We start from the raw sequence: 26434 nt of genomic DNA, 5'->3' as shown, positions 1-26434 counted from the left end.
CCTGATTTTGGCATTTTCTTCATCTGCTTTTCTCATGCTGTCTGGTTCAGGTGCTCACCTAAAAGATCCTGCTTCTTGGAGAAATTTGCAGTAGCTTCTTAATTTCTTTTCCAGAGCTGTATATTGCAATTAAAACAAATAAAGTGTGAAACTATACCGTATCCACACACATCTCAAGCCTTTCCTTCTTAACAGATCTATTTACACCGGGTATACAGTTTAGTTCTTTAAAACTGTTGTTAGTTCATCCGTACAGGAGTGACAGTAGTTCAAAAAGCCCAGGCTTTGCTATATTTGCTTGAGAAAAACTGAACACCTGTACAGGACTAGTAAGTTTTTTGGTTCTGATTTCTGCTCCTTATCTCAGTGTCTTTATTTAAAAAAAAAAAAAAAGTCCACCTACACTGCATCACCACCTGTGCTGGCAGCTTTTATGATCGGCATTTCTTTTTTATCGCCTGGGGGAAGGTGTTTCTCCAGTTGGGCTGTCACAATATCACCTTTTCCACTATATGATTATTGTGCCCAATAGAAAATCAGAACGAGACTAATTGGTGATCATGAATTTCAAAAGAATAATAATGCCGTCTGCTAAATCACTCTCCGCGTTTGTATATTGAACTCAAAAGCCTGTAGTCAAAAATATGGAGGGGACTCGATTCTGAATGCACTGAGCATTGCAAAACATGACACACAAAACCTTAGAGATTATAATCACCATCATAATTATCAAAGACCAATTAACCAGCCTGTCTGATCAGGTAAAGTCAGCTATGATACAACTTTCTGCATTTGCAGTAGCGTTTATAGTTAGATCATTAAAACAATTTTAACAAATGAATTGGCCTGTGCTTCTTTTTACAGAAAGAAAAAGAAGCAGTCTCCTAAAATCTGATGGTTATGTCGCTGAGTTTTTTTTTGGTGGAGGTGACTTTGTTTTTCTTAAGCCTTCCTATTGTGGCTTCATCTTTGTGTAATTAAAAATGACATGTTCAGTGCGACAGTGTGTTAAGGTTAGATTTAAATTGTTTTAGAACCGAGACAAGACCACATTCTGTATACATCAAAACCCTGAAGTTGGGTGTGCTTTTCTTGCGTTCTCAACGGAAAAAGAAAACGCACCACAAATGACTGACTTAATAGTGTGACTTTTTATTGACTTGTACTGACTAAATGTTGGCACTTACATCAGTACATCAAACCGCAGTGATGCTAACAGAGCAACAAAACAAGGCTGTTGCAATAAATGAAGCTCGACACACTGACGGGTTTATAGTTCTTGGTTTTAGAGGTTGTTCTGTTTGGATTGCTTTTTCCTCTAACCCTGGATCTGACAACTTTCATCACTTAACTGGAGATGTTGGATACATTTTCAGGATCAGCTAACTTATGTTTGACTCCAAGTTAGCTGGCTAACTTCGCCAGCTAAGTTAAATGTGGTTAGAAACATACATTTGCTTATCTAATAACATCAAATCTTTAATTTTTTTTGATAAAAATGAAGAATATATTACTATACACGTGTCCATTGTATAAAAGATTTCTAATCTATGGAATCAACAAAGTACTTAATTAATATGAGCAGTGTTTGTGAATTGCTAGGACTGCAAACGTCGTAGCTGAACAAAGAACGACTGTTAACATTTGAAGTTGTGAATGACTATACTAAAAATAAGGGTCGGACATCCTGTCCTAGCAGCTGTAAACTGAGCATGTTGTGAATGTGGTAAAGGAGAGCTCTGCACAGAAACATTCAGGTCTCTGGGTTTTTTTAAAATATATATATTTTTCAAGAGTGTCAGTTGCTCACATTCTTTGAACATCAAGTGCCTAATAAGGGAAAAGGACCACCCTTCGGAGTAGTTTAAGTCCCTCATGCAGCGCTGCCTTACAAGTCCTGGACTGTAAGTAATTGGATGTTTACCCTTCATTGAAGAAGGAAAGCTTTGAGGGATGAAGGAAGTGGAAATCCACTTTGCACTCCGCTCACCAGGATGTGCCATAAAAGCGCCGAGATGTTCAAATCTGCTGATTGAGGAAGTGATGGAGGCCATTTGACATCAACCTGATGATCATGGTGCTACTTCTGAATGTGCTTCTTAGTGTGGATGTCGACAATATTATTTTGCAATATAAGAACGTGGAAAGAGGGGGAGAGCAAACACCACGGGGCGCACATGGCCTGAAAATGACCCCATATCCTTTACCTTTTATATGCCGTAACCATGCAGGGAGATGGTCACCATAATGGTTCGTCTGAGATTGTTCGCCATTGATGGCGTCGTTTGGCTTTTTCTAAAACTTGTCATCGTCATCATACATCTGGGATCCCTCAATTGTCCTGTTTTTGCTGTTTGTTTGTTTTTTTTACTGACCATGGTTAAAGTCTTCATAAAGAACAAGGAGTCTGCTGACCAGAGGATCTATTGAAGCACACTGGCTTTCGGTGTGCGTCTTAAATCTTGTCAAAAAACATTGATTTTTCAGGTTTAAAGTCAGTTGTTGCAAATTGTTTTTAGTTTTCCTTTTTTTTTTTTTTGTTTGAAAAGCCAAAGTGTTAGACAATGTTTGAAACTTTATTTTTTTAAGCTGTAATCTCACCCTCACCAGGCCTGACATTGGCCAGTCAGTGCTGTGACAGTCCTTAACTATGCACTCTGTGTGTTTTGACTGTTCAGCTGGGAGTAAATGAATCACACCGTTTCCTTTTCTCCAGTCTGCCAGTCGACTGATGGAATTCATTCACTGGTGAAGCTAATAGCAGCTGTACGCCTCCTCCTCAACACACACATACACACACACACACACACGCAGATGCACTCCACACCCACACCGCTGGTCCCTGAAGGACAGTCACTGCCAGTCCATCCCGCCCACACCTCTCCGTTCTACCTACAAGGTTAATATAGATGGGGGATGCATTGAAAAGGTCATAACTGGCATGCTTCTCCACTATGTCGTAGTTTTCGTACAGTCAAAACAAAGGAGGGTTGTTTATTTCTTCAGCAGTGGGCTTTTATTACATTTATGATAAAGCAATCCTGTTGGGGTGTGTAGTAATTTCGGCGTAGAGCTTGAATGTTTAATATAGAAAACCAACTTTCGGAGAACCACATATGTATGAGATTCTCACAGTACGACAATATGAAGGAAAAATACCACTACTCAGGATAACATAGTGTTTATATAATGCGATCTAATGGTTTTTATTTAAAACAGTGATGTAACAACTGCTTTGATTCCTGGGAAAATGATGTTACATATTGAAAATAAAGGTTTAAATTATGTTTTTCTTTTTGTTGCAGAACAAAAGAAACGGACTGAAAAAAAAAAAAAGAGTTGTATAATTCCTTCATGCTTTTTAGGCCACGCTTGTATCTGTTAGCTAGTAGTAATGTTAGCTTAAATTACAACTATTTTAAAAACAAGAAATCAGAAGATATTTTAGGAAACATGTACATTTACAAATATGTATTTATGTATCAAAACTTGTGAAAAAAATGAAAGCATCTTACAAAAACTAAGTTAACATTTATTTACACAAATGAATATTTAACATAGAAAATTCAAGTAATATAAATAGATGTCAGATTAGTGTATGGCTATAACTAACATTTCATTGAAACTATTTAAAACAAAGACTTCTAAAACTTACTATTAAGATTAAGATTTTTATTAAGAAAACACGTTTTTGTAGAAGAGTTAATTTTTGGTGTGTACCCTTATGTGAATTACTTTATCTTGTATGTGTAAAAAAAATTAGATCAGACATTAATATCTAAACATTTCCCTATTTTTTATGCACTTTCCTGCCTCATTATCTGGTTTTAGTCCAGATATGACAGTAAACTTAGGAGGAGTCACTCTCTGGTTTTCTCTTTTCAGATCTTTAGGACTTTAAGCCATGAGAACGGTATAAATGGAAAGTTTTAGCAGTTTTGAAAACTTAAATGATCTAAATCCTCGACACTGCTAAACTGCACATCTCTAATTCTGATTAAATAAAAATCAATTTGCAAGGGACATGTTCTCCAAAATGTTAGGCTTGATACTGCAAATCAGATTTCTTCATCCATATTTTAAATATATAATTTTTAGAGTAATCATAAGACATTCTTTGACTCTTCTGGTATGTGTATTACTAAATGCTTTAAATATCATGCAAGATTTTGCAAGCAGGGCACCCCTTTGACTCCTATATGTCAACATCTGTCCCCTTATACCACACACTGGTTGTGGGCCTGATGCCAGCTTGGATTATTTTATACCCTGGTTAAACTGTGTTGCAAGTTGTTCAGACATCATTTAAAGCCTCCAGTTGAATTATATGTAGCGAAGTCTAACCAACACATCTGCTCCAATAAACGCCTTACCTTTAGGAGGCTTTTCCCCTGCATGCAGGCAGTCAAAGGAAGTGGCTGATATACCTTAATGAAAAGATTTGTTTTAGCTTTACTGCTGTATATCAGTGCAGCACAGAAAGCACCCTTTTGGTTTATGCTAGAAGCACTTAGGTTGAGATAGCTGGAACTTGTGAAAGCTGCACGGCTGAAAGGTTTAAATCTGTACCTGTGTGTTTTGAGGCTCCTGCAGCTCCCAGACTCTTTGCCTTTGCTAAATTTTTAGAAAGTCAAGGCAGGTTAATGGGGTGTCTGCTTTCCCAACAGGGCAAACACGCTGCACAATGCCACCTTGATGTTTGTATTGTGGGTTCAGATTCGGCGCTTTTCGCAACACATTATTGCGACGACTTGGAAAAAAAAAATAAAAATCCCAGAGTCCTTGAGAGTTCAACAAGCCATAATTCTTGGAAATATTTTAAGCCAACACCTGTACACTCGGTATTCTTAAGCTGCTCAAGGTTCAGCCRCTAAAACTTTCCACTTGGCAAAATTTGAATCTTCGCCCTCACAGTTGCTGAGCCTTTTGTAGCTTTTCATTGACATGCGCTGAATTGTCTTCGTGTCCTCTACCTTTTTTTTCCTCCTCCTCCCCCCCCTTTTTTTTTTCCTTTAACTTAGCTGACTCTTGAAAGCTCCTGCCTGCCTCCCTCACACACACTTCTCTGTCTGTGATGCAGGTGAACACCCACGCGCTCACACCACCACAGATCCTGGCTTCTGACTGCTTTTTTTTTTTTTAAATCCATGACAAGGAGCCCTCGCTCTGAATATCAAAGACTCGTATCTGAGAGCATGTAGGCATGACTCACACGCGGGGCTCTGTCTTAACTCCCAGCAGGCCACCTGAGCGTCCAACTCGCTGGAAGTGGCAGGGGTTACAGGAGGACGGCTGATCAGACAGCAGTGCGTCTGCGGCGTGGGCGGAACTCGACCGTATTTGTCACCCAGCCATGTGAACATATGAAAATCCCAGCAGCGCGCTGAGATTTCCAACACGCTCGTTCATCCAGCAGCCGGCTCCCGCTTCCATGCCGGGGGTCATTCTCTTGACGATAGGGAGCGCCTGAGTTCTCTTCAGCACAATGTCAAAGCGCACCAGGCGAATGTGGAGGCCAGAGTGGCTGTGACAGCTACAAAGTGGCTGAGGGAACTGTGTACTTTAGTSGGTCTGCTTCAAATAAAAGGGGCCCGCTAACAGCAACAAATCACAGCTTTGCAACACAGCAACTTCCCCCTCTGTGATGGAAACCTTTTTCATTAGCGCTCTCCTTTTACATGTCTTGTTCTCGGCTGGATGTAGTGTACGGCGCTTGTTACTCTATCGATTCGGCACGGAAAACCTCTCAAGGCATGAAGTATTTCTTCAGTTTGGCAACTCGCGGTAGCATGTTGCGCCTGCCGCTCTGTGTGTGAATAATAATGTTCACCACCGGCCTGTCAGGAGCTGCAGACCTATTTATATGGGTGCCGAGCTATACCTTCAGTTGATGCGCAAGCTGCACCGGTGCAGGAGCCTGTCTTTGTGCAGCAGGCCGGGATGACATGTGAATCGCGGCAGCCGAGAAAGCCCCGCTTAAGTGGAGGCAGTGGGGAGAAAGCGGGCGAGAGCCAGGAGGCAAACAGACAAACAGATGGACAGGCTGATGCCAAGCAGGCAGTGGAGCAAATAGATTGTGCAGGATGGTGAACGGACTCAGCCTACCAAAGAACAACCGAGAGACACGGGGCCGAGGCAACGCCGTCAGCTGCTGTAATTCCTACAGATAGGATGGATACGTGGTAAATAGCACTCTCATCTTTCTTCTTCCCCTCATCTGCCCCTGTCACATCCCTCATTTGATATGTGTTATGTAGGAGGAGGGGATGTCAGACTTGCTAGATGGGAAAATGAGCAAACCTGTATATGTGTGAGAGGCAGAGTGAGAGGAATAAATGCAGGGAAGAGATGAGTGCTGCAGGTGGAATGAGACGGTGGGACACTGGGGACTTCAACTCTAGGAATGCAGACAAAAAAACTTTTTTTTTCTTTTTTTTACTGGGTGAAGCGCTGCTTGAATTACATCTATTGTTGCAGTTATTACTTCTTTGGTGATTATGATGTTTAACTTCTAAGAAAGAAAAGTCTACGACTGAGAGGATGGTAGAAACGGAGCTTCTCCTGCTCTGATGTCTCAAAACTCTGAAAAGACTTTAGCTTGTATTTCCCCCAGGCTCCGGGTACATGCTCACTGGAGCAATAACCTTTGCTTTAATACAGGAGGAGCGCGATTGTAAGTTTTCCTTGGAGTCTTTCCTCTAAAATGTGAGCAGCTCAGATTGACTTAGTCGTGTTTTTTCCTGTCTCTCTCTCTCTCTCCCATGGAAAACATCTAGCTGTGTGTGAGTCAGACAGAAACCAGCTTTAAGAGCTGAGACAGCCCTGTCAGATCTGTCTTCTTGTGTACCTACACAGTCTAATGGTTTGTCTTTTTGTGTGTGTGTGTGTGTTTGTCTGTGTACATAGGTAGAATGTAAGAAGGCCCAGCCCAAGGAGGTGATGTTCCCGCCAGGTACGCGAGGGCGAGCCCGGGGTCTGCCCTACACCATGGATGCCTTCATGCTGGGGATGGGCATGCTGAGTGAGTTGGACTCAGTAAATCACACACTTCCTGAACTGTTTCACATGYCCCCTCACATCACAACCTCAAACTTTATTGTATTTCATGGAGATGTTTATGTGGAAGCCTAAGTCAAGGTAGTGCGTCATTGTGAAGTGGAAGGAAAACGATGCAATTATAGCTGTTAAACTTTTGAAGTATGCTTTTTCCCATTCACATTTGCAAAATAACTCAAACTTATTTGAGTTTGAGTTATTTTGTGTCCGTTCCTCAGCTGGCTTTAGGTCTGGACTTTGACTTGGCCATTCTGTCACATGTAAATTCTGCTATGTTTAGGGTCATTTTTCTGCTGGAGGATGAACCCTCTACCCTAGTCTCAAATATTTTGCAGGTTTTCACATTTAGCTCCAGCCATCTACACATCAACCTCAATCAGTTCTTCTCTGCTCAAAAACACCATTCACTCAGCTTCATCTACATGGAGCATGTTGCAAAAAGACTAAATTAACTGGACTTATTTCACTCAGCACTTTTAAGTCCATACTGAGAGCACTAGAGATTAATTCTTTAAATTGTAACTGTTTTTAATAATTACTTGTGTAGCATTTTAATTATGTAACTACTTGTAATTGTTGCGTAATCTTAGCTGCCTCAGAAGTTTTGAACCTCAAAGGGACTGAAAATGTACTTATTGAATTCTGGAGGCAGTCGGATACACTGGATTTTATTTAGAGTTATCAGAGTAAAGAGGTRTTGAGTAAGAATACTCGCCATTGTTTTTTTTATAAACTGAGACCATGAGTTATTTTCTTTGCATCATACTTTTTTATTGGTCTATCCCATAAAGTCCCAGTAAAATGTATTGAATACATCGTTGTTAGAACGTAATAGAATGCAAATGACTCGCATCTCATTCAAGCATCAGGTTCTACCTATTGTAAAACAAACTAAGTAAACTACCCCCATCTAAAAAGCTCTATTAGGTGGTTGCTGCCCCTAATTAGGCTGCTTCAAGGTGTGCCACCAGTGGCCACTGTGGTCTATTTCGGGTTGAGTCTGGTACAGGCAGCCCCTGGGCATATAGGAGCAGACCAGCACATTAGCAGACTAAATGAAGAGGAAAATTGGTGTAATGTCATATTAAGGATTCATCACTGTGCCCCCCTTAATGGGTAATGAAGGGGACACACATGTCAGAGAGAGATCTCATCTACAGGGACCTCAGCTGCCGACCCACCCCTCTTCATTACCATCCAGCCCATGCCTGTGTCCCTTTTTATTTAACACCGATGCACTCTCTGCCTCCCTGCCCCCGTACTCACCTCCCGTCTATCTGGCTATCTATCTGTCTGTCTGTCTAGTTATCTACCTGGCTATCTATTTGTCGTTCACATTCCATATGCGTATAATTTGATTGTGTGGCTAAACCAAATGGATTTGCCATCACTTAAAGTCTTTTTTTCCATAAAAAGCAAATGATTGCCCTCCAAACGGTTCCTCCCCACCTGATGAAGCAGATGCATTGAAAGCTAGCGCTCCTGCATTTTTTTTTTTTTGCCAATTCTAGCTACTGCCACATATTAGACAGATTTAAAATGTAGTTTAGTTGTTTTTTTTTAAATAAGGATCCATGTAAATATCTTTAAATACAGGTAGGGGGGAAAACTGTCATGCATGGCTAACCCATATCTACATTTATTTTCATAACCTGTTACAGTATTGATCGAGGTGACAATTTCATTTGGTTAGTCTAAAATACTGATTAGCTCTTGTTTTGTCAAACTTTATGTTTMAATAAAATCTAAGCTATTTCTCCTCATTTTTTTGCAAAGGGAACCCAACATGTAATTCTATGGAAATACGCACCAAGTTACATGCAGATTATGTTTGTACATGTTCATCACAGAGATGAATATCATGCCATTTCATATCTGTACCTTTTGAAGATGCATTTAAAGTACACATGCAAAACATTAATGTAAAACACAGCTGTTGATGAGAACTAATTTAAGATTTAAGTTAATGCACAAATCATAAAATAAACTTTAGAATAATTATTTCAGTGATCAAGTAGTTTTAAAGGTTTACTGAAAAAAAGACACATCCTCTCCTTGTTCTGCAGCAACTTAAAACATCAGTAGCTGTGCTCTCAAAGGCAGTAAATTAATTCCATCAACTCTCCGCCTATGCATTGATCTCGTCATTTGTCTGCATAAAGTTACTTAAATTGTCACGGCAACCGCGGGCCTGACCTTTCCTTGAAAGTGATTATACAGTTGTTGGTGGTAAAACAGTTGACGAGTCCAGCCGAGTGCGTCTGTCGATTCCGCCAGAGCCGTTTTCGGCTCCATCTCATCTGGTCGAAGTATTTAACAAGCACAGTGAACTTTTCAGAACTTATTACAGACTAAAGTGTCTGCGCCGCAGAGAGCACTCTTCCCCCTCCGCTGGGAGATGCCAGGCAGAAAGGCAGTGATGTGCTCATGTGAGAATATTAACAGCCAACTTGTTTGGAGACACTCTTATCTAAATGAAATTGGAACAAGGACAGCGAAACATTCCTTTATATAATTTGCATTTGGAAAAAGGGACCCTAGGCTCATTATTTAAGAAAGTGTAAGCTCCTTTTGTGCCAAATCTCATTAAAGCCATCCCCAGCTCCTTTGTTTACTGCCTCTAATCGAGGCATTTATCTTTATTGTGTTGTGCCGATGTATGTTTGCTGAAATTAATACACATTTGAGCCTGCGCGAGGTATGGGTGTACCAGATGGATAATTGATTTTAAAGTGAATCAGAACTGTTGGGCCATAAAATAGGTACATTAGCATGCATATTAATAAGGCAAATAAGAGCACTAAGAGGCCGCCACAAGGCCAGGCACAGCAGCAAGCTTCATTAAGTGAAACAACAAGTTATCCCCTGCCTTTTCTTTCTTTTACGATTTCTTCCCGGCTGCCTTTCTGCTATTTTACACATGCAGGCACTTTCAGCATGCATTCAATGTACCTCAAAACCTCTCTACACTGCATCCATATGGCTTCAAATTCTGCTTTTACTTCTTGTAATCTATGCTTCTTCTTMTTATTATTATTTTTGTCTTTTTTTCATTTCACAAGATGTTGAAATAGGGTAGAATCAAGAGCACAGTGGTATTTGAGCCAACAATTTCAGTCAGGCACTTATTCAGTTCAACAGTAAGACAGTATCAAACACATAATATCCAATACTTTGCTGGCTGTGATGGCTTTTCATTGTACCATATCGCGGTTCTTTTCAGACCAAACAAACAATGAGGGTTTTTTTTTTTTTTTTTTTTTTTTTTTTTGTGAGAGCTATCCATCTGTAACTTCCTGGTGATGACTTCTCATCAGCAGATGATGAGAACTGTTTTTTTTTTTTTTTTTTCTTATTTATATTTTTTTTCTCAGGCGATGCCTCTGTCCTACTTCATCCAAACCAGGTTAAGGTTCCCCTCACCGCCTCTCAGAGTTGAATTTCGTTTTGTCTGCAAGAGAGGCTCTGGCTGAGGCATTTTCCCATTGGGTCAGGAATAAATTGAACTTTTTCATGGACAGCAAACACTGATTAGATATTTATGACCAAGGTCAACCTTTCTGATTCCAGCTGGCACAGCCCACGAAGCATACAGAACAGAGCCTACACACATGCTCGCACTCAAACGTTCACATATCCTGCATACACGCAGAAAAATGCCCAGACATGCTAAATATATTTTTCATGCATTTATGGACACCTTTATGCTGCAGAAATGTGCTCCTAGGTGTGCATCTCATACCCCTGGGCAGACTTCTAGAACATTAGGGATCTAATAAATGCTCTATAAATAACATGTGTTAGTTAGACAGTTCAATAGTATTTTTCTAATATTTATTATTTACCTCTTGTGTGGGAGAAAAGTTTGTATAAAAAAGGGTTTTACTAATATAAATATTAATATTTTAAAACGAACACAAAATCATTGTGGACTTGACACATTAAACTGAGCATGATTGACAGCACTAAGACCCTCCCCCTGGCTCTGATTGGTTCTTTCTGATTTGGAGTGGGGCATTTTTGTAGGTGGCAACTATTTTCACATATCTGTCTCATACTATACTGTCACAAGATAGTGGCAGCTTTATCAAATACATATTTTTGGTAAAAGTTACATATTGTAGCTTCAAGCTGAAAATTACCCACCCCAGTCACTAGCTGATTTCACAATGCTTCTCTAAACAATAAATAGACATGACTTTTTATGTTTAACACAKTTGTTTGGTATTTTTCAAACCGATGAGAAACTAGAGACTTTTCGATTTAGCATTAAATCATCAGTGAAGCCGTCCATGCATCCAGTCATCCATCTTTTTTGGGGGGGCTGCTGTGTATCTACAGTGGTTAATTGCTGAGAGGTTGCACACCTGGAGAGTGACTAATTAACCTAACATTCATATTTTTGGATGGTGCGAGAATCACTGCAGGCACAAGGAGAACAACAAATAGACCCTGATTGGGATTGAAAAGTAGAACACTTTAGTTGTAAAGGAGCATTTGTGACAACATAAGTCTAAAAAGTGGATTAAAAAGATTTAGTGGATCTGGAGCTACTTTTGTAACAGGGTAAAACTAAAACACCTTTTGTGTTCAATCTGACATCTATGATAATCATTTTAGCAAATATAATCACTGCAAGATATCCCTCATACAGACAGTTCAGTCATTTGAGCATTTTTTGATTTGTTACTAACAATACCCCCTCTAGTGATAATCTACTTTGGACGTATACCCAGTACTACTTTGAGTTTGGCACCTAATTAATTCATTGTTGTCATTGTCCAATTGTTCCCTTTTAGGATAATTATGGAACAAAAAAGATAAACATTGGTAAAAACAAGTCTGGGCAGCATTTTCTGGTTTACAGCTGGAAGTGTTATTTTTCTCTCAATGATTCAATTCAACTCAGTGGTTCTACATTTGGACTGGTTGCTGTTTGGTCTGTAAAAAGCCGAGTGGAAGTTAAAGACAGGTTTTAAAGCTCTTTCAAGGTTGCTTCAGTAAAAATGTACAATAATGCTGCTGTWGCGAATGAGTTTTTTTTAGCAGCAATGATCATCATAGTTGTTTTCAAGTAAACATCTATAATGATTAAACTGCTATTTTCGACTTTTCAGTAAGTTATTTTTCCGCCATTAGCACATTTAGCAGCAAGTACATGGTGTTGCATGACAGCGATGAGACCCTCCTTCTGGCTGTGATTGGTTGTTTTTGGTCGGGAGCGACGCATTTCTTCCTTATATATATAAAAGTTACATACTGCACCTTTAAGTACTGCACCTTTCCCAGTAGTTTAGTACAGAAAAAATCATCGGTAGCGGTAATGACTTTAGGAAAACAAATAAAGACTAACACACATTTCATAATCAGAGGGGTTAATTATGTTCATATTACCCTTGATGATGCTCCCATCCTCTGCGACTTTCCCGCTGGCTCACTAACTCACCCCTTCACTCCTCTCACATTTCTTGTTTTTCTTGTATCCGATGGCTGCTCCCTCACATCCTCTCCCAATATGTTGCCCACAGCTGCTTCTGTCTGAAAACTGTCCAGCTAATTAACTGGTTGGTCTGTGGTCGTAATAAGAATCATGACAGCAGATGAACAATGCATCTGCTGCTCTTAAATATTTCTAATGACACCAGTTCCTCTTTTGTCCTCGTTGGGATGCCCAGGGATTTCTCATCAGAGACTTTGGTTTACAGACAACACAGTCAAGTCACATTTGTCAACATTTTAAAGGTTTTATGCTCACTATCCGAGTCTGACCAAACAAATCATACGTTTTCGAATTGGTGACGCTTTCACTCAGAACAGATTTTAGTTAAATTATGCATTCACATATTGGGTGTGTTTTAGCGAATATGAAACGCTTAGAATTTTTGTGTGTCATTTAAAGTTTCCTCCAGATTTCACTTTAATCGGTGAACATTTGTCAGTCTACCTTGATTGTAATTGTAGTGGGATTTGCATTGTAATCATTACACATGGTATAAAAAAATACCTACGTAAAGTAAAAATACCAGCAACTCAGAGTTAACTCAGAATGTCCTCTGCCTCGTTTCCATCAAGCCAACTAAAATTTGTACATGTAGATATAAAACAAATAAAGGTTTTGAATCAGTGTTTTCTTCACTTCCACAACAGGCAAAAACTAAAAGCACCAGTGATATCTTTTAGATCCAAAAGACAGTTTCCATCTTGTTTTTAATTGATCATTTTTTCAATCCACAGATATCAAAATCCTGTTGAAGAAAATTTATCCATCCTTTTTTTGTTGTTGTTGCATTTTTTACTTTTAAAATTGTTGTTTTCAAAAACAGAAAAACAGAAACAAAATAGTTGTTCTTTAAAACCACATTTAAAACCATTAAAACTCATTGATGAACTGGACCAGTCGTGAATTTCAAGATCATTGCTGCTTTTTTTTTTCTTGATGGCCTTCTGCAGACACACACCTGAATGCTACAGACCAGTGGACAGTAAAAAAAAATTCCTACTTTTTCAGAGGTGGTCACACTTACTAATGATCAATTAAACCTTTGATTTAATCAAGCATTTTATTAGTTGCACCTGACTCTGACATTCCTTCTTAACGCCTGTAAAGAAAGCAGCATGGACACACTTTGCTTTTCATGCACTTCAAACACACTTTCTATATTGCCTTTTTTTTTTTTTTTTTTTTTGCTAAGTAAAAATGACCTCATGAGGTTTATACTTCAGGATAGAATAAAAAAAGTAAAATATTGAAAAAGAAAACATATATGTTTTCTTTTTGTTTTTACGACAACGGTATTACTAGCATCACTGTGAAAAGGTCTGAACGCCGGTTATGATTTGGTAGGAGAGGTTATCTGGCATTATTTGACAAAAAGCTTTGACTTTATGATCATTGCATCCCCAGCTGTGTCTAGTCTGTTCTAAAAATAAAAAAAGTGTTTAAAAAGAATCCATTAAGTTGTTTTTGCCAAAGCCAGATGCTCTCATTCGATGTTTCTCTGAACAGATTGGCTTATGAACATAAAATAAGGCGCTAGTGACCCCGCTAACATTTATATCAGATCTGCCGGGGGGGAAAAAAACATTGTGTAATTTCATTTTAATTAATGGCACAACATTGACTCAACCAATAAAACTAAATTATATCTAAATGTTATGCTTTTAGGTGCTTTTATGTCTAAAAAAAATCTATCCATATTTAAAAATGAACCTTTCTGCAATGGTGAAGATAGAACATAAATGGGTGTCATCATTTCCAGGAGCCTGCTATAAAATGTTATTACATGGTGCTATAAAAATGCCTGAGTGCTTGTGGTTAACAAAAGACTGGAAATGAACTTGCCATTTAAAAAAGAAAAGGGTAGTCGTATTTGTACATTGGTTTCAAACCGTAGCGAATCTGACGCCAGCTCCCAATTACCAGCCTCTATAAAGATGTAAACCAAAAAAAAAAAACATGTATGAAGACGAGAATGCATAAGCAGAAAAACATCTCAACCTGTTCTGAAGGTTGTCGACTTAACGGGTGCATTTTTGACAGATTGTGTTGAATTTAAGCAGTTCGTAATGGTTGGATTTGAAATGATCATATTTTCCTCTCTTGAAAGAGAAGGGTAGGCTCCAGTTTTATAGCTATCCTTGTAAAATTTTACCGACTAAATGAATCACTGAGATCTCTGACAGCAGCCCCGAGACTTCAACCGAAGCAACAAAAGCAGCATGATCGTGATTAGAGGCTGACGCAGTTGTGAAAGACAACCAGTGATTGAGGGAGCTGCTTGTTGTTAAACTCTGCTTACAGAGAATGCTTTTCAGTCAACAAGGCTTTATTAGGTTTAAAGCACACAAATAAATCTCTCCTTGCTTATTGCTATTTTTCGAACAAGGGAAACGACTCTAGACTTTGTATTCAAGAGGTGTGACAGTCCCAAATGTGAGGCTCTGTTATTTCAGGCATGTTGTTGTTGTTGAAGGGTGATAAGAAAACTTCTTTTGCAGAGTTAAATGAATTTGAGGGCTCCGTCTAACTCGGATTCTCTAACACTATAAATTGTTTGCGTTATACTGGATGAGTGTCTTGCTAAAGTATTCGTTCTTCTACTTTTCTACGTTTTCGTCATGTCATTCTCAGAGTTCTTTATTGGGAGTTTATGTGATAAAATAACAACTTTAAAATGGAAGAAAAAGTTATAAAAATCTGATTGGTTTTATTCACCCCCTTTACTTTCAAGCCCATTAATAAACTCAGATTAAACTAATGACCTTTAGAAAACACCTAATTACTAAATACAGATCCCCTGTGTGTAATCTGATCTCGGTATAAATCTGTTCTGTGAAAGTTTCAAAAGATCGTTTGACACAATTAGTGAATCAAAAGACCAAAATCATCATGAACCAACCATCATGAAGACCAAAAAACTCTCCAGGCAGGTCAAGCTGTCGAGAACTTTAAAGCAGAATTAGATTTTAAAAGAATGTTCTGAATTTCTCATTGAACGCCGTTCAATCCAGCATCTGGAAATAGATGAAATATGGCACTTTTTGTAACACTCTGTGCAATGTATTATTTATTGTACTTATCTTCTCATGTCAACACACACTATAACAAAGTGTTTTTTGTAATTATTTGGTAACGTTTAGCTCTTTTCTTAACTTTTTTTTTTCCCCCATCTTTCTCCTCAACAAAGGTTACCCTAACATCGTGGCAACGTATGGCCGCGGATACACTGGATTTGCACCCAGCTACAGCTACCAGTTCCCCGGTGAGTCTCCTGAAATGTGTCTTGCACCTAATTTCTGTTTTGCACAATGAGATGCACACGTAGCCGTACGCTCACATTTGAATCTACGCTCACATTTGAATCTAGAGACATAAATCTTCATCAGTATACACGTCAGTCACCAAATCATCTGCAGGGTGTAAATGTGCTACGTGTCGAGTTTTCCCAACAAGGTTTTGAAAGCAGACTCGTGGCGAAGGAAATTGCTCAGACTTTTTTTTATCTCACACTTGAACACAACCATGGCCAAGCCTCTGAAATTGGTAAAAAAAAAAATAATTTTGTGTCTTTAAGAGGCCCAATGTATGCAAATTCCTCTGTGGAGAGGTGGAAAAGCCGAGCAGCTCTTTGTGTTGGCCGATTTTTTTAAATATGGACCTTTATAATGGAAAATAAAGTCATTTTCTGCATTAAAAGTGTTGACTCAGAGCGCCGGGCGCTTTAATGGAAGTCCAAATGGGAGGCGTGACGCCTGGAGGTGAGCAGCTGTACCTGCGTGCGTCTTTGGGGGGCTGCTGGCTCTGTGCTTTCCTCACTTAGACAGGCATCCTGTCAATTTCATGCTTTATTTAGGGAGCTTACACTTACTCTGTTTGCCATGCCAGACATCATTCCTGCCACTGATGAGACAGAATGGGAAATATCGCGTAGCAAGCTCAGATCTCTGTAATATTCTTTGTGAAATGGATTCAGAAATGGTAAGACAGGGGGTCCAGCTGTGACCACCTGCAGACGAGGCATATGTTGGTTTTTAGACTTGACCACGACGTTATTTGAAGGAACGGGAGAATACAAAATGTACAATAACGCAGGTCTGGAGTTTGGATGACAATCATTTATTTTGATCCCTAATTAATCTGACTTTGGAAATCATGTTAATTGGATCCTTAACCAACATGTTAGTTTCATTTTATCTCCTTGGAACTCATTGAGGACAAAAATGTCCACTTGCAGAGGTAACAAAAAAACAGTTGTAAAATTGGACCAAAATGTCCATTATGATGCCTGAAGGTCAATGAGATGAAGTGGCAGTGAGGAGTTTACATAAACTCAGCTTGTATATTAAAATCATATTAAATTAAGGATTTTAAAGATTTATTTAAGCTATTTATTTTTGTGGTGAACAATTTAACAACAAACAGTTTAATTATTCTAAAACATAACATTTTAGTCCCTATGTTTAAATTTCTTCTAAATGATCTGTAATCCAGAGATCATCACTAAACCTTGGATAAATGTCTCACTTGGTGTAACTGTTAGGAATATGGTGGTTAACTTCTGGCTTGCTATTTGGCTGCTCTTCTTATCATTATCTTATTATTATGACAGTAGAGTTCATTTAAAATAGTTGGTTCCCTATGATTTGGCTTTTAAGCACAGACTGTAAATTTAGGACAGGCTGGCATCAGAGGAATTACAGAAACTAAATTTCAGCCAGCTATGTCCATCCCAGAGCCAGCTTTCATGTGTGTTTGCCAGTACTGCTTCCAACTATCAGCCGTCTGACCCAAACCGTCGTCCTCAGAGGAAAGGATGTTGGTTAGAAGGATCAGTTTACCGTCACTGGTCAAAGACGTTCCAGGACACAAAATAAGCTGTCAGGATAGAAAAACTCTGAGCAGATTATTATTTTCCCCTTTTCAAAATGATTTAGAATGGTTAAAATGTTTTTGAAGTATATACTGTTTCTCAGCCCTGGATGGGTTCACCATTTTTGGTTGCAATCATATGGACTGTTTTGGATGAATTAATGCCAGATCTAAATGAGCAAAGGGCATTCAGTTTCCTCCAGGCGTCTATGGTGAGGAAAGCAGACTTTCTTTTTTTTTTTTCTTCAGTAATTTAACGTGGATGGATATTGTTTCTCCTCAAACAAGAATTCCCATTCCCAATTCTTTTCTTGATGTTGACTCTTGAATTCACAAGTTTTTGTTTGGTCTGGTCTGTCGTGATGACCGAGTTTTGTGTCCTTGTGTGACATTTGTTTAAACTCTGCAACGTCTGGGTTTTCTGTGTGGAGTAATTGCTTTTTGAGCCATCGGTGTAGGAAGCATCAGTAGTCTGTCCTTTCAGTTTACTACAAAGATGCTACAATCTAAGTGGTCCATTAAATAAAGTTAAGACTGTTGCTTTAGCTAAAACTTAAACAGTCACCGGTTGCAGCTTTAGCTTGTTTCCCCAGGTGTATCTGGGTCAGCGTTTAAAAAAAAAACGTACTCTGATTTTGTTTGTTGTATCATTCTGGAAAAACAATGCCACCACAATTACATCTTTTAAAAACCCTTAATTAACATGATATACACCTAGATGATGAGAGTAAATACACTTCTCAGTGGAACTGGATAAAACTGTTCCTTTAGGGGTTTTTATCAGTCCTTCCAGAAACATTTACATGAATTAGATCAGACTACAGAGAGGGAATAGAAACGGAAAGCAGTGCTAAGTATTTATTATGTATAAGTAGTAAAACATGGATTTTCAAAAATGTTGACTATTTTCACCAAATTAAGGGATATCACCTTCCCTGAGGCAGAATGTTTGATCCTATCCCCCGTTAAACTCAATTTAAAGAGTTTGATAAAGCTGTATGATTAAAACAGCCTCCTCGGGGCTCGCTCAACTCTTGACAGGTAATTGGAAATTTTAATGTATGAATCAAACTGCTTGTCTAAATTAAATAACCTCGGGCTAAATATTGACTAGTGTCCCACCTCGGGAAGATAGGAGAAAGCATCCTCAGTCTGAAGATGTGAATCTTTTTCTCACTGTACACAGCCTCTCTGAAACACTCCCGCTTATAAACAGCACCGAGGAAAAGTGCTCGACGTCCAAGAGGCATAAATTGTGGGCAGCCTTTCAGAGCATTCTGTGTTTTTTTTTTTTTTTTTTCTTTACACCTAGTAAACCTCAGGGGCTCTCTGAGCGGGGGTGGGGGAGGTTAGACAATTGCTCAATTGTCAAGATAAAACAGTGATAAAACATTGATCAGTGATGAAACAGTGAATTAAGTAGAAAAACTCAATAAAACCTAAAGAGAGAAAGAGAAATCAAAGCTGACATCTCTGCTGCTGAAGCAAACAGTTCAAGTGTACAAAGCAGAAGGTAAAACTGAAGGAGACACACACAGAACCCGAGTCAAAGTCTCCAGTCATTATTTAAACTCAGCAGCTCATAAGAAGTTTATGGAACTGACATTTATGTCAAACATTGATCACAAAATGTATTTCCTATTGATTTTATGCAGTGTGTGTTTTTTATTTTTTCCAAGCAGTCCTGGGCATCATAAACATTCAGTGCAGTTAAGCTGTTTGCTTGCTGCGTCATCAATATAATGTAAACTGCTGATGTAAATCAGTTCAGATCAGCATGTCAGAAACTTGTTTGTGCAAGCAAGTAGATTCAGTCCATTTTCTCCACAAGGACATCTAGGCACCAGCAGATCAGAGGTTTCTGGTCCATTTCTGATCAATCTTTGACCATTTTCTCTTGTAAATCTGTAATATAAGCAGATATAGGATCAGCATTCAAACTTTAATGACATTCATGCTGTTACAATATGGTGTTAACACATTTATTTAAACAAAAACAAAAAATTGATCCTAGTGTTTTAGGGTTTTTCACCCCTGGTGGTCCAGTATAGTCAATTCGATTGGGGACCAAAATTGCTCTATTTTCAATTTGTGAGGTTCGCTTTCACACTGCACTTCATTAAGCAAACTAAACTGCTCAACTCTTTCCTATGGTGGTGCTGCACAGATGAAGGAAACAACACAAAAGTCTCTAAGACTGAGTGCAACTTCCTACTTTACAAAATGTAAACAAAAACGGAGTGGCGTCAGATTTTAGCGCTTGTAGGAATTCTCTTTTGTCTTTGCCATCACAAGCTATTTCTCCCTCTAGTGCTAGACTTGCCTGTTTGCATTGCTTTGGTATATTTCCTGCTTTGGAGTGGTGTCTTTTCTCTGCTTCTAGTTTCTTTCTGGATGGCTTGTGACAGCTTCTGCGTTTGTACTTTTAAGCACCAAACAGACACTAAAAACAGCTGCCTTGTAATATTCTCCACTTTGGAACCACTTGGGCTGGTAACCTGGTAGCGTTGTGCCTGATGCGTTTACAGTTTGGAAATGTCTCGCGTTAGCCAATCACCAATCAAGCTGGTGAAAACAGTGGCATTTACGTTACAGAGTATCTTCTTCATGAGACTATTATACAACAGAATGTCTTTAGTCAGAGGCATTCAGCGAACCGCCGTAAAACAGACTGCTACTGGAGATATTTCCTGCCCACAGCCATCAGCATCTACAGCAACTCTTTGAAGAAACTTGCCTTGTATCAGTTACAACATTTACTTTTCCCTCGTGTTTTCGAACTGAATTGAAGTAAGGCGTTGCCTAAAATTGCAGGATTAGCAGATGTAGGATTAGTTCACAGAGATTATATTCCTCATCTATGTGATGTGTTAATGTATCTTATGAAGCAATAGAAGATTAGAAATAAATGATCATCAGCCCTAGCGGATGTGTTCAAAGTGAACGTTTGGACCAAGACTTGACTTCTCTCCCGCAGCAGGACTCTCATGCATGCAGGAATCATAAAGGAGGTGTGATGTCTTCGTGACACATCGGCTGGTCACAACAAATAGCAATGCACAGCACACTGGCAGAATGAAGTGTCAGTAAAATATTTGCGGGTTTAGCAGCATACATAATGCATGAATGGCCTTGCCAGCATTTCATGCCATATCTTTTCAGGTTAATAAAAACTAAAAATAAAAATCAGGGTTATTCTTATAAAGCTTCAAATTATTTACATACTTTTTGAAAAAAAATATTCAAAATGCATATGTTTTAAGCATGTCTGCCTTCCCCCCCCCCCCCCCYCYYTTTKTTTTTTTTAGCTTTAATGCTGTGAATTGATAAAGACGAGAGAAAATGGAAAGTGTTTGACGGCGACAGCTTCTTCCGATTTTGTGCGGCGTTTTAAAATTCCGAGTTGTCTTTTATATGCACTGTTGCAAATTATGCACTGTTTACCTCGTGACTGCATAATTTCAGCCTAATGCGTGAACTTCACTTTGAATTGAAACTTAATTTCAGACATTACTGTCTGACGGATGTGTAGACAATCAAGAGAAACGGCAGTGTTTGCCGTTGCTGCGGAATAACAAACGGTAAGGGGCGTGTAGCAAATTAAGAGCATCGAGAACCCGAGTCTTTCTTTATTCATCAAACAGCTTCTTTAAGAATAGAAACTTGCTTGATTGTTATATTATGCGTAGGAAATCCCATTTCAGAAGCCTTGCACTGATTTCTTTTCGTTTGTTGATGATGTAATGTTATTTTTATGTATGCTTAACACTCGATACAGCCTTAAAGAAATCTGGAGTTTGTTATTGTTTGTCTCGACAGACTTGTAGTGTTGTATTATTACTGCATGCAGTTTAGAATATTTTAAGTCTGTTTTTTTATTATTATTATTATTATTATTATTATTATTATTATTATTATTATTATTGCTACATGATTATCCATTCATCCAGTTTTTGTATGTCTCAAATTTTAACCCTGATCAGAGTATAAACATGTATCATAAACTAATTAAGTTAAGTTATTATGCTTTTTTTTAAAGACCCAAAACAATAGAAATTCTCAAATTTGATTCTGGAAAAGAGTGAAATGTGACCATAAATATGTTCAAAAATGACGAGTGGTGAAGTGGGGACGAATCAAATTCAAACTGACTTGATAAATTTGGTCTTTAATCAGAAATAACTTCATTACTTCATGTACTTCATTTCTTATGCTTAAGAAGAAAAAAAAAGATGTTATTTACAGCATGTAACATGTTTTCCAAACCAGGGGATTAACTGTTCTCAGAGAGAGTAACTCCAGATTGCAGCTGCTTTGGAGAGATGTCCACATTAATCCAGGGATAAGATAAAAGTAACATTCACCACGAACGGCGTTGAACACAGCTCAGCGTTGCTGCCGGGGCAGGAATCAAAGTGTAAAAAAAATAAAAAATCAAATACACAGCAGCCACGCACACAGCTCAACTAAAATAATCAGACCCCGGAGCTGAAATTTATTTGACTTCAAAAAGCAAAACCTAAAATCAAAACTGTTATTGAATTAAATGGAGGTACAAAAGAGCCCGGCTTCCATTCTGTTGGGCTTTAAAGAGCAGCGCCACGCTAACGAACTCGATGTTAAGCAGTTGAAAAACCAGCTGGACGGAGAATAATTTCAGAAAGCTTTAGAAGCGGAGAGTTTCTGCCTTCCTGATTTAAATTAACGTCATCGCCTCCTGTTGCGTTGTCGGAGCTCGGAGATTTCTGCATCCTGTTTGGAGAGAACAAACCATTCTTAACTTAACATCATGTATATTTCCTCATATTAATATCATCCCGATGTTTTCTTTTTTTTTTATTCCATCTGGGCAGAAGATTACAAAGTACATTATGACCACCTGTGGAGAGCTGCGTCTGATTCTCATATCAGAGCGGTGGGATGCCATTTTGTTTCCAATTTGAGACCACAAAAAAAAAGCACAGCTGTGAGCACCGGTGGAAAACAGAGGGAGCTGGAGCTGACAAGGCATATGGGATATTACTGTACATTATTCTCATTTTTGTGCAGCGGTCTAATTAGCATTAGTTTGCTGATAAATGCGCCATTGTATTATTCAGCTGGCAGCGCCCAGAGGAGAGCGAGTGCTGTGTCTGAACCAGGTGTCTGCTTTGGAGGACTTCAGTTGATTAAAGGATTCGCGGTTACATCTGTAGAAATAAACTGTCTAATCCCAACGTTACAGTACACTCCACTGTTGTTTACTCGTCTTAGATTACCTTAGACTAAGACAGGATACGGCAAAAATTCCCCGGGTGTGCGGTGCATAATAAAAATGCAAATGCCAGGCAGAAAGTGTTTTTTTCTTCTTCTTCTTAGCAATAACTGCATAGTTAAGCGTATGCACAGAAAGTTTCTGTATAGTGTCTTCCCTCCCAGCTGTGGCAGCAAATATAGAAGAAGAAATATGAAGAGGTTTAAGAATGGCAGCGCACCCTATTGTGTGTACTCAATGCTGTATGCATGAATAAGTAGCTTGTCTGAGGGAAATGTAATTAAAAAGAAAATGTAGTGTGTATATGTGCATTATGCTCGTGAATAAGCTGTAGAAGTGAACATGAAAAGCAGCCATACACCCCTCATACATTCATATTGTGTTCCCCGCATTGTTAACCAGTCGTGTATCGGTTCCTTTCATTCCGCGCGCAGGAGTGCACAATTGAATGTGCACACACAGAAACGTCGCATTCATTCAAAGACTGAGAAAAGAGGCGACGGAAGAGGAACAGGGACTTTTCCGCCACTCCGACTTTTTTTTTTYTTTCTTTCCCTGCACCTCTCGATGCCTCTGCAACCGTGCCCTCTGAGCCTCCCCTGGCATAAATGACCATTATGGCTCCATTAGGGCTGCTGCTAGGAGGTCATTATGCCACTCTGAAAAAAAAAAAAACAGGGATGAAGACGTTAGTGGGGTCCCATAGGGGGGAGAAGGAAAGGAGAGAGCGAGTGAGTGAAAGACAAAACACTAAGTCATCTGGCTATTTCAGATGTCCTGACAGGCAAACAGCGACTCAAGTCCAGTGAGTCAGCTTCTTAAGTAGTAAGAGAAAGGAGGCTCAGATAATTAAGGACTGGAGAAGTCAGAGGTAAGAGCAGCAGGGTTAGTAGACACCTTAAGACTAAGGAGATACAAAAACATAAAAAAAATATATATACAGCTTTCTGGTTTGTTGCTTCATCTTTTTCATCCCGTCCTTGTATGACTTCCTCCTTATCTCCGTCAGACTTAGTTCCCTGGCAGATATGCTGAGTGGTGAAGAACAGTAGAAGGCTCCATCCTTCTATGTTCAGTATCTCCGTCTCGATCAACCAGCCATGCCTAAGACAGAACGGCACACTCCATCTTCCCCCCGGCTGACAGAAAAGGAGTTCTTTTGCTTCGTGAAAGCAAACAGGACCGAGCCCAGTAGGTGGTTCTGGTTTCCGCTGCTTCTTTTTTATGCTGAACGAGAAATTCGAACGGCCTGAGCTGGGTATTTATATCTTGTGGAAGGAAAAGGATGTTTTTTGGTTTTGTTTTTTTCAATTATATATTTTTTTTTTTACAACAAAAAATCTGAAAACATGTTGTGCGTTTGTATTCATCTCACTTGAGTTGATACTCCATCAGCTTAACACATCAAAACACTGAAATCTTTGCCTATTAAAAAAAAAAAAAAGAAATTGCTCAAACTCAATCTGATCGGTTAGAAAGTGGCTCTAATGTCGAGTCTGTTGCCGAAATATGACAGATTTTTCTTTCAGTGTTTATCTCCACCAATCATCCCATCACCTCTGACTTTTTGTGGAAAATTTTAAAAAAAAACTAATTTTGAAAGAAAATTATTCTTTTTCACTTCTTGAGTTGGTCTATCATACAAAATCAAAACAAAAAATACATTGAAATTAGATGCAACATGACTAAATGTGAAAACGTTGAAGGGGTACGAATATTTTATCGAGGTACTGAAACTTTTGACTCGATCCATTTTGCAATCCAGTGAAAGAAGTGAGGCAACACGTTTCTAGAGGGAAGAAAATCAGCCAGTTCAATGTCCGACCATTGAGAGACACAAATGGGCTCTATACAGCTGTAAATAATAGTGATAAGAAACCTGCTGACCTGTTAACCTTACTCTACCTGTCAGAGAGGAATGCCCTCTCAGCAGGTGGCATGCTGGGAAGGAGAAATGCTGACCTGTGCAATGAAGATGATAGTGGCTACTTCTGAAGGGTGAATGGACCCTATGAACAGGAGCAGAGCAAACCAAGCATTTAATAAATCCACCAGAGGTCACACCTGAGCACTGGCCTGAAATGCCACCTAGCCTCCTGGTGTTTAGCTACTGTCTGTGGCAAGGAGATAGAAATATATTGAGATAGATGATATCCCAGCGAGTCTTTGAACCACATTTGGAAGCTGAGGAGTGAGGAGGAAAGGTGGCTGTTTGGTGATACAGCTGCAAGAATGACGGAAGGGGAATCTGACGCTGTTTGCTCTCTGTTTTAGGGAAGTGTTTTTAAATCCAGTTAAAAGAGGAAAAGAAAGGTCATATTTAACAAAACAAAGATAGCTGCCGTCTAAACGTTTACCCGCCCTTATTCTATTTTTAAAAGTAAAAATCTTTCATAGATGTTTTGTCCTTCGTCTTGGCTATAGCTAATTACTTCCCAGGCGGATGCTAATGTGTGCTGGGACGCCACGCCGAGTCATTATCAGCAGATCTGACCCTCTGAATATTCAGACGCCTTATATTTTCCACTGACTACACATCTTGGCTGCGGACGGGGAGCAGGCGGAAAGAATCGCTGGCCTGAGGCTCAAATGGAGCTTACCTGGTGTCATGGCTACATGCAACATTGTCCTCCACGAGAAAGCGCTCGCTGTTTGGCTCCTGACGGCACTCGGGAGACGCGGTGCTCCGCCATCAGAACGGCTTTCTATTGATCTTGAGCAGCTCGGCAGATTGCTCCCCAGATCTCGTGACCATTTCTCTGCAAGCTGGGTGAGCTGTGACCCCAGCAAGTGGTCCCACAGGCCGGAGTGAGTGCTACAGGGCTGGAAGCAGATGGCCCTCCTGATGCCACACTGACTCACAGATTGGCTTTAATTGCCGATGCTGATCATTAGCCCGATGGGTCTGCGGAGGCCGGGCCACTCCGCGAGTCGCAGGCCTAAAAATAGGGCCCGATGACTGGAAGCGTGAGCTTACACACTCGGATGGCCGCGCAACAGTACATCTCGGACTCGCTCACTTGAAAGCGCAGAGACACAAAGGCRACACTTAAGGATCGCTTTTGAAGACGCGAAAAGCAGAGGGACTTTCTGTGCTTTCCTGGCCGCTTCTCTTGACAGTTTGCAGCCCGCGCACACACAAAGCGAATGCAGGCTCTCTGAGCTCCGCGGGGCCATGACGCCATTCCCAGCGGTGAGTGTTCACAGTTGACGTCAGTGGACAGCACTCTAGGTCGTGGCCTCTCTTCTTCTGTGGGCGCAGTCATAAATCCACCGTGCTGCAAGATCGGCTTTGTTCTCTATTAACTGCTCTGTTTTATGTACAGTGCCATGAAAGAAGAAAAGAAAAAGTTCTCCAACAGATTTTTTTCTGTTCTCTTTTTTTTTTTGTCACACTTGAATGCTTTTTTCCCTCACTGAGGTTTATATTAAAAGTTTTAATTAGTAAAACTCAACATCTTTTGAACACATCGTATTGTAAACTCTTTTTAAACATTTTAATAAACTGAAAAGACATCAACACAGAGTAAATCTTCTCGTAATCTTCCCCCACCTCCTCCCGTAAGTTCACCATCAAGCATAGATCTTTACTCTACAATTCCTACTTTGAAACCTGCTGTTTAATTTATCTATTAAATCAGTCCAGGATTCCACATTGGAGTACTTGGAGTTTGTAACATTGATTCTTGCTGAAGATATTTCAGAGATAAGCACTGTCTGTATATCGTCTGAGCCGATAAGTGAAGGCTATGCTG

General features: G+C 39.4%; 1 protein-coding gene across 4 annotated transcripts in view; it reads left to right on the top strand.

Moving 5' to 3' along the window:
* msi2b (musashi RNA-binding protein 2b) overlaps positions 1–26434 on the top strand; it is a 295829-nt gene that overhangs the window by 227056 nt on the left and 42339 nt on the right. For all 4 annotated transcript variants that reach the window (XM_008427843.2, XM_008427841.2, XM_008427842.2 and 1 more), the window contains exons 9-10: positions 6907–7021; positions 15744–15818. In XM_008427843.2, coding sequence (XP_008426065.1) covers positions 6907–7021; positions 15744–15818 — 190 coding nt within the window. The remainder of the gene's footprint in view (positions 1–6906; positions 7022–15743; positions 15819–26434) is intronic.

This window comes from Poecilia reticulata, linkage group LG14, assembly GCF_000633615.1.
Source record: "Poecilia reticulata strain Guanapo linkage group LG14, Guppy_female_1.0+MT, whole genome shotgun sequence".
In the NCBI taxonomy this organism is placed as follows: Eukaryota; Metazoa; Chordata; class Actinopteri; order Cyprinodontiformes; family Poeciliidae; genus Poecilia; species Poecilia reticulata.
The sequence above is the reverse complement of the archived record's forward strand: the minus strand, read 5'-3'. Positions and strand labels throughout refer to the sequence as shown.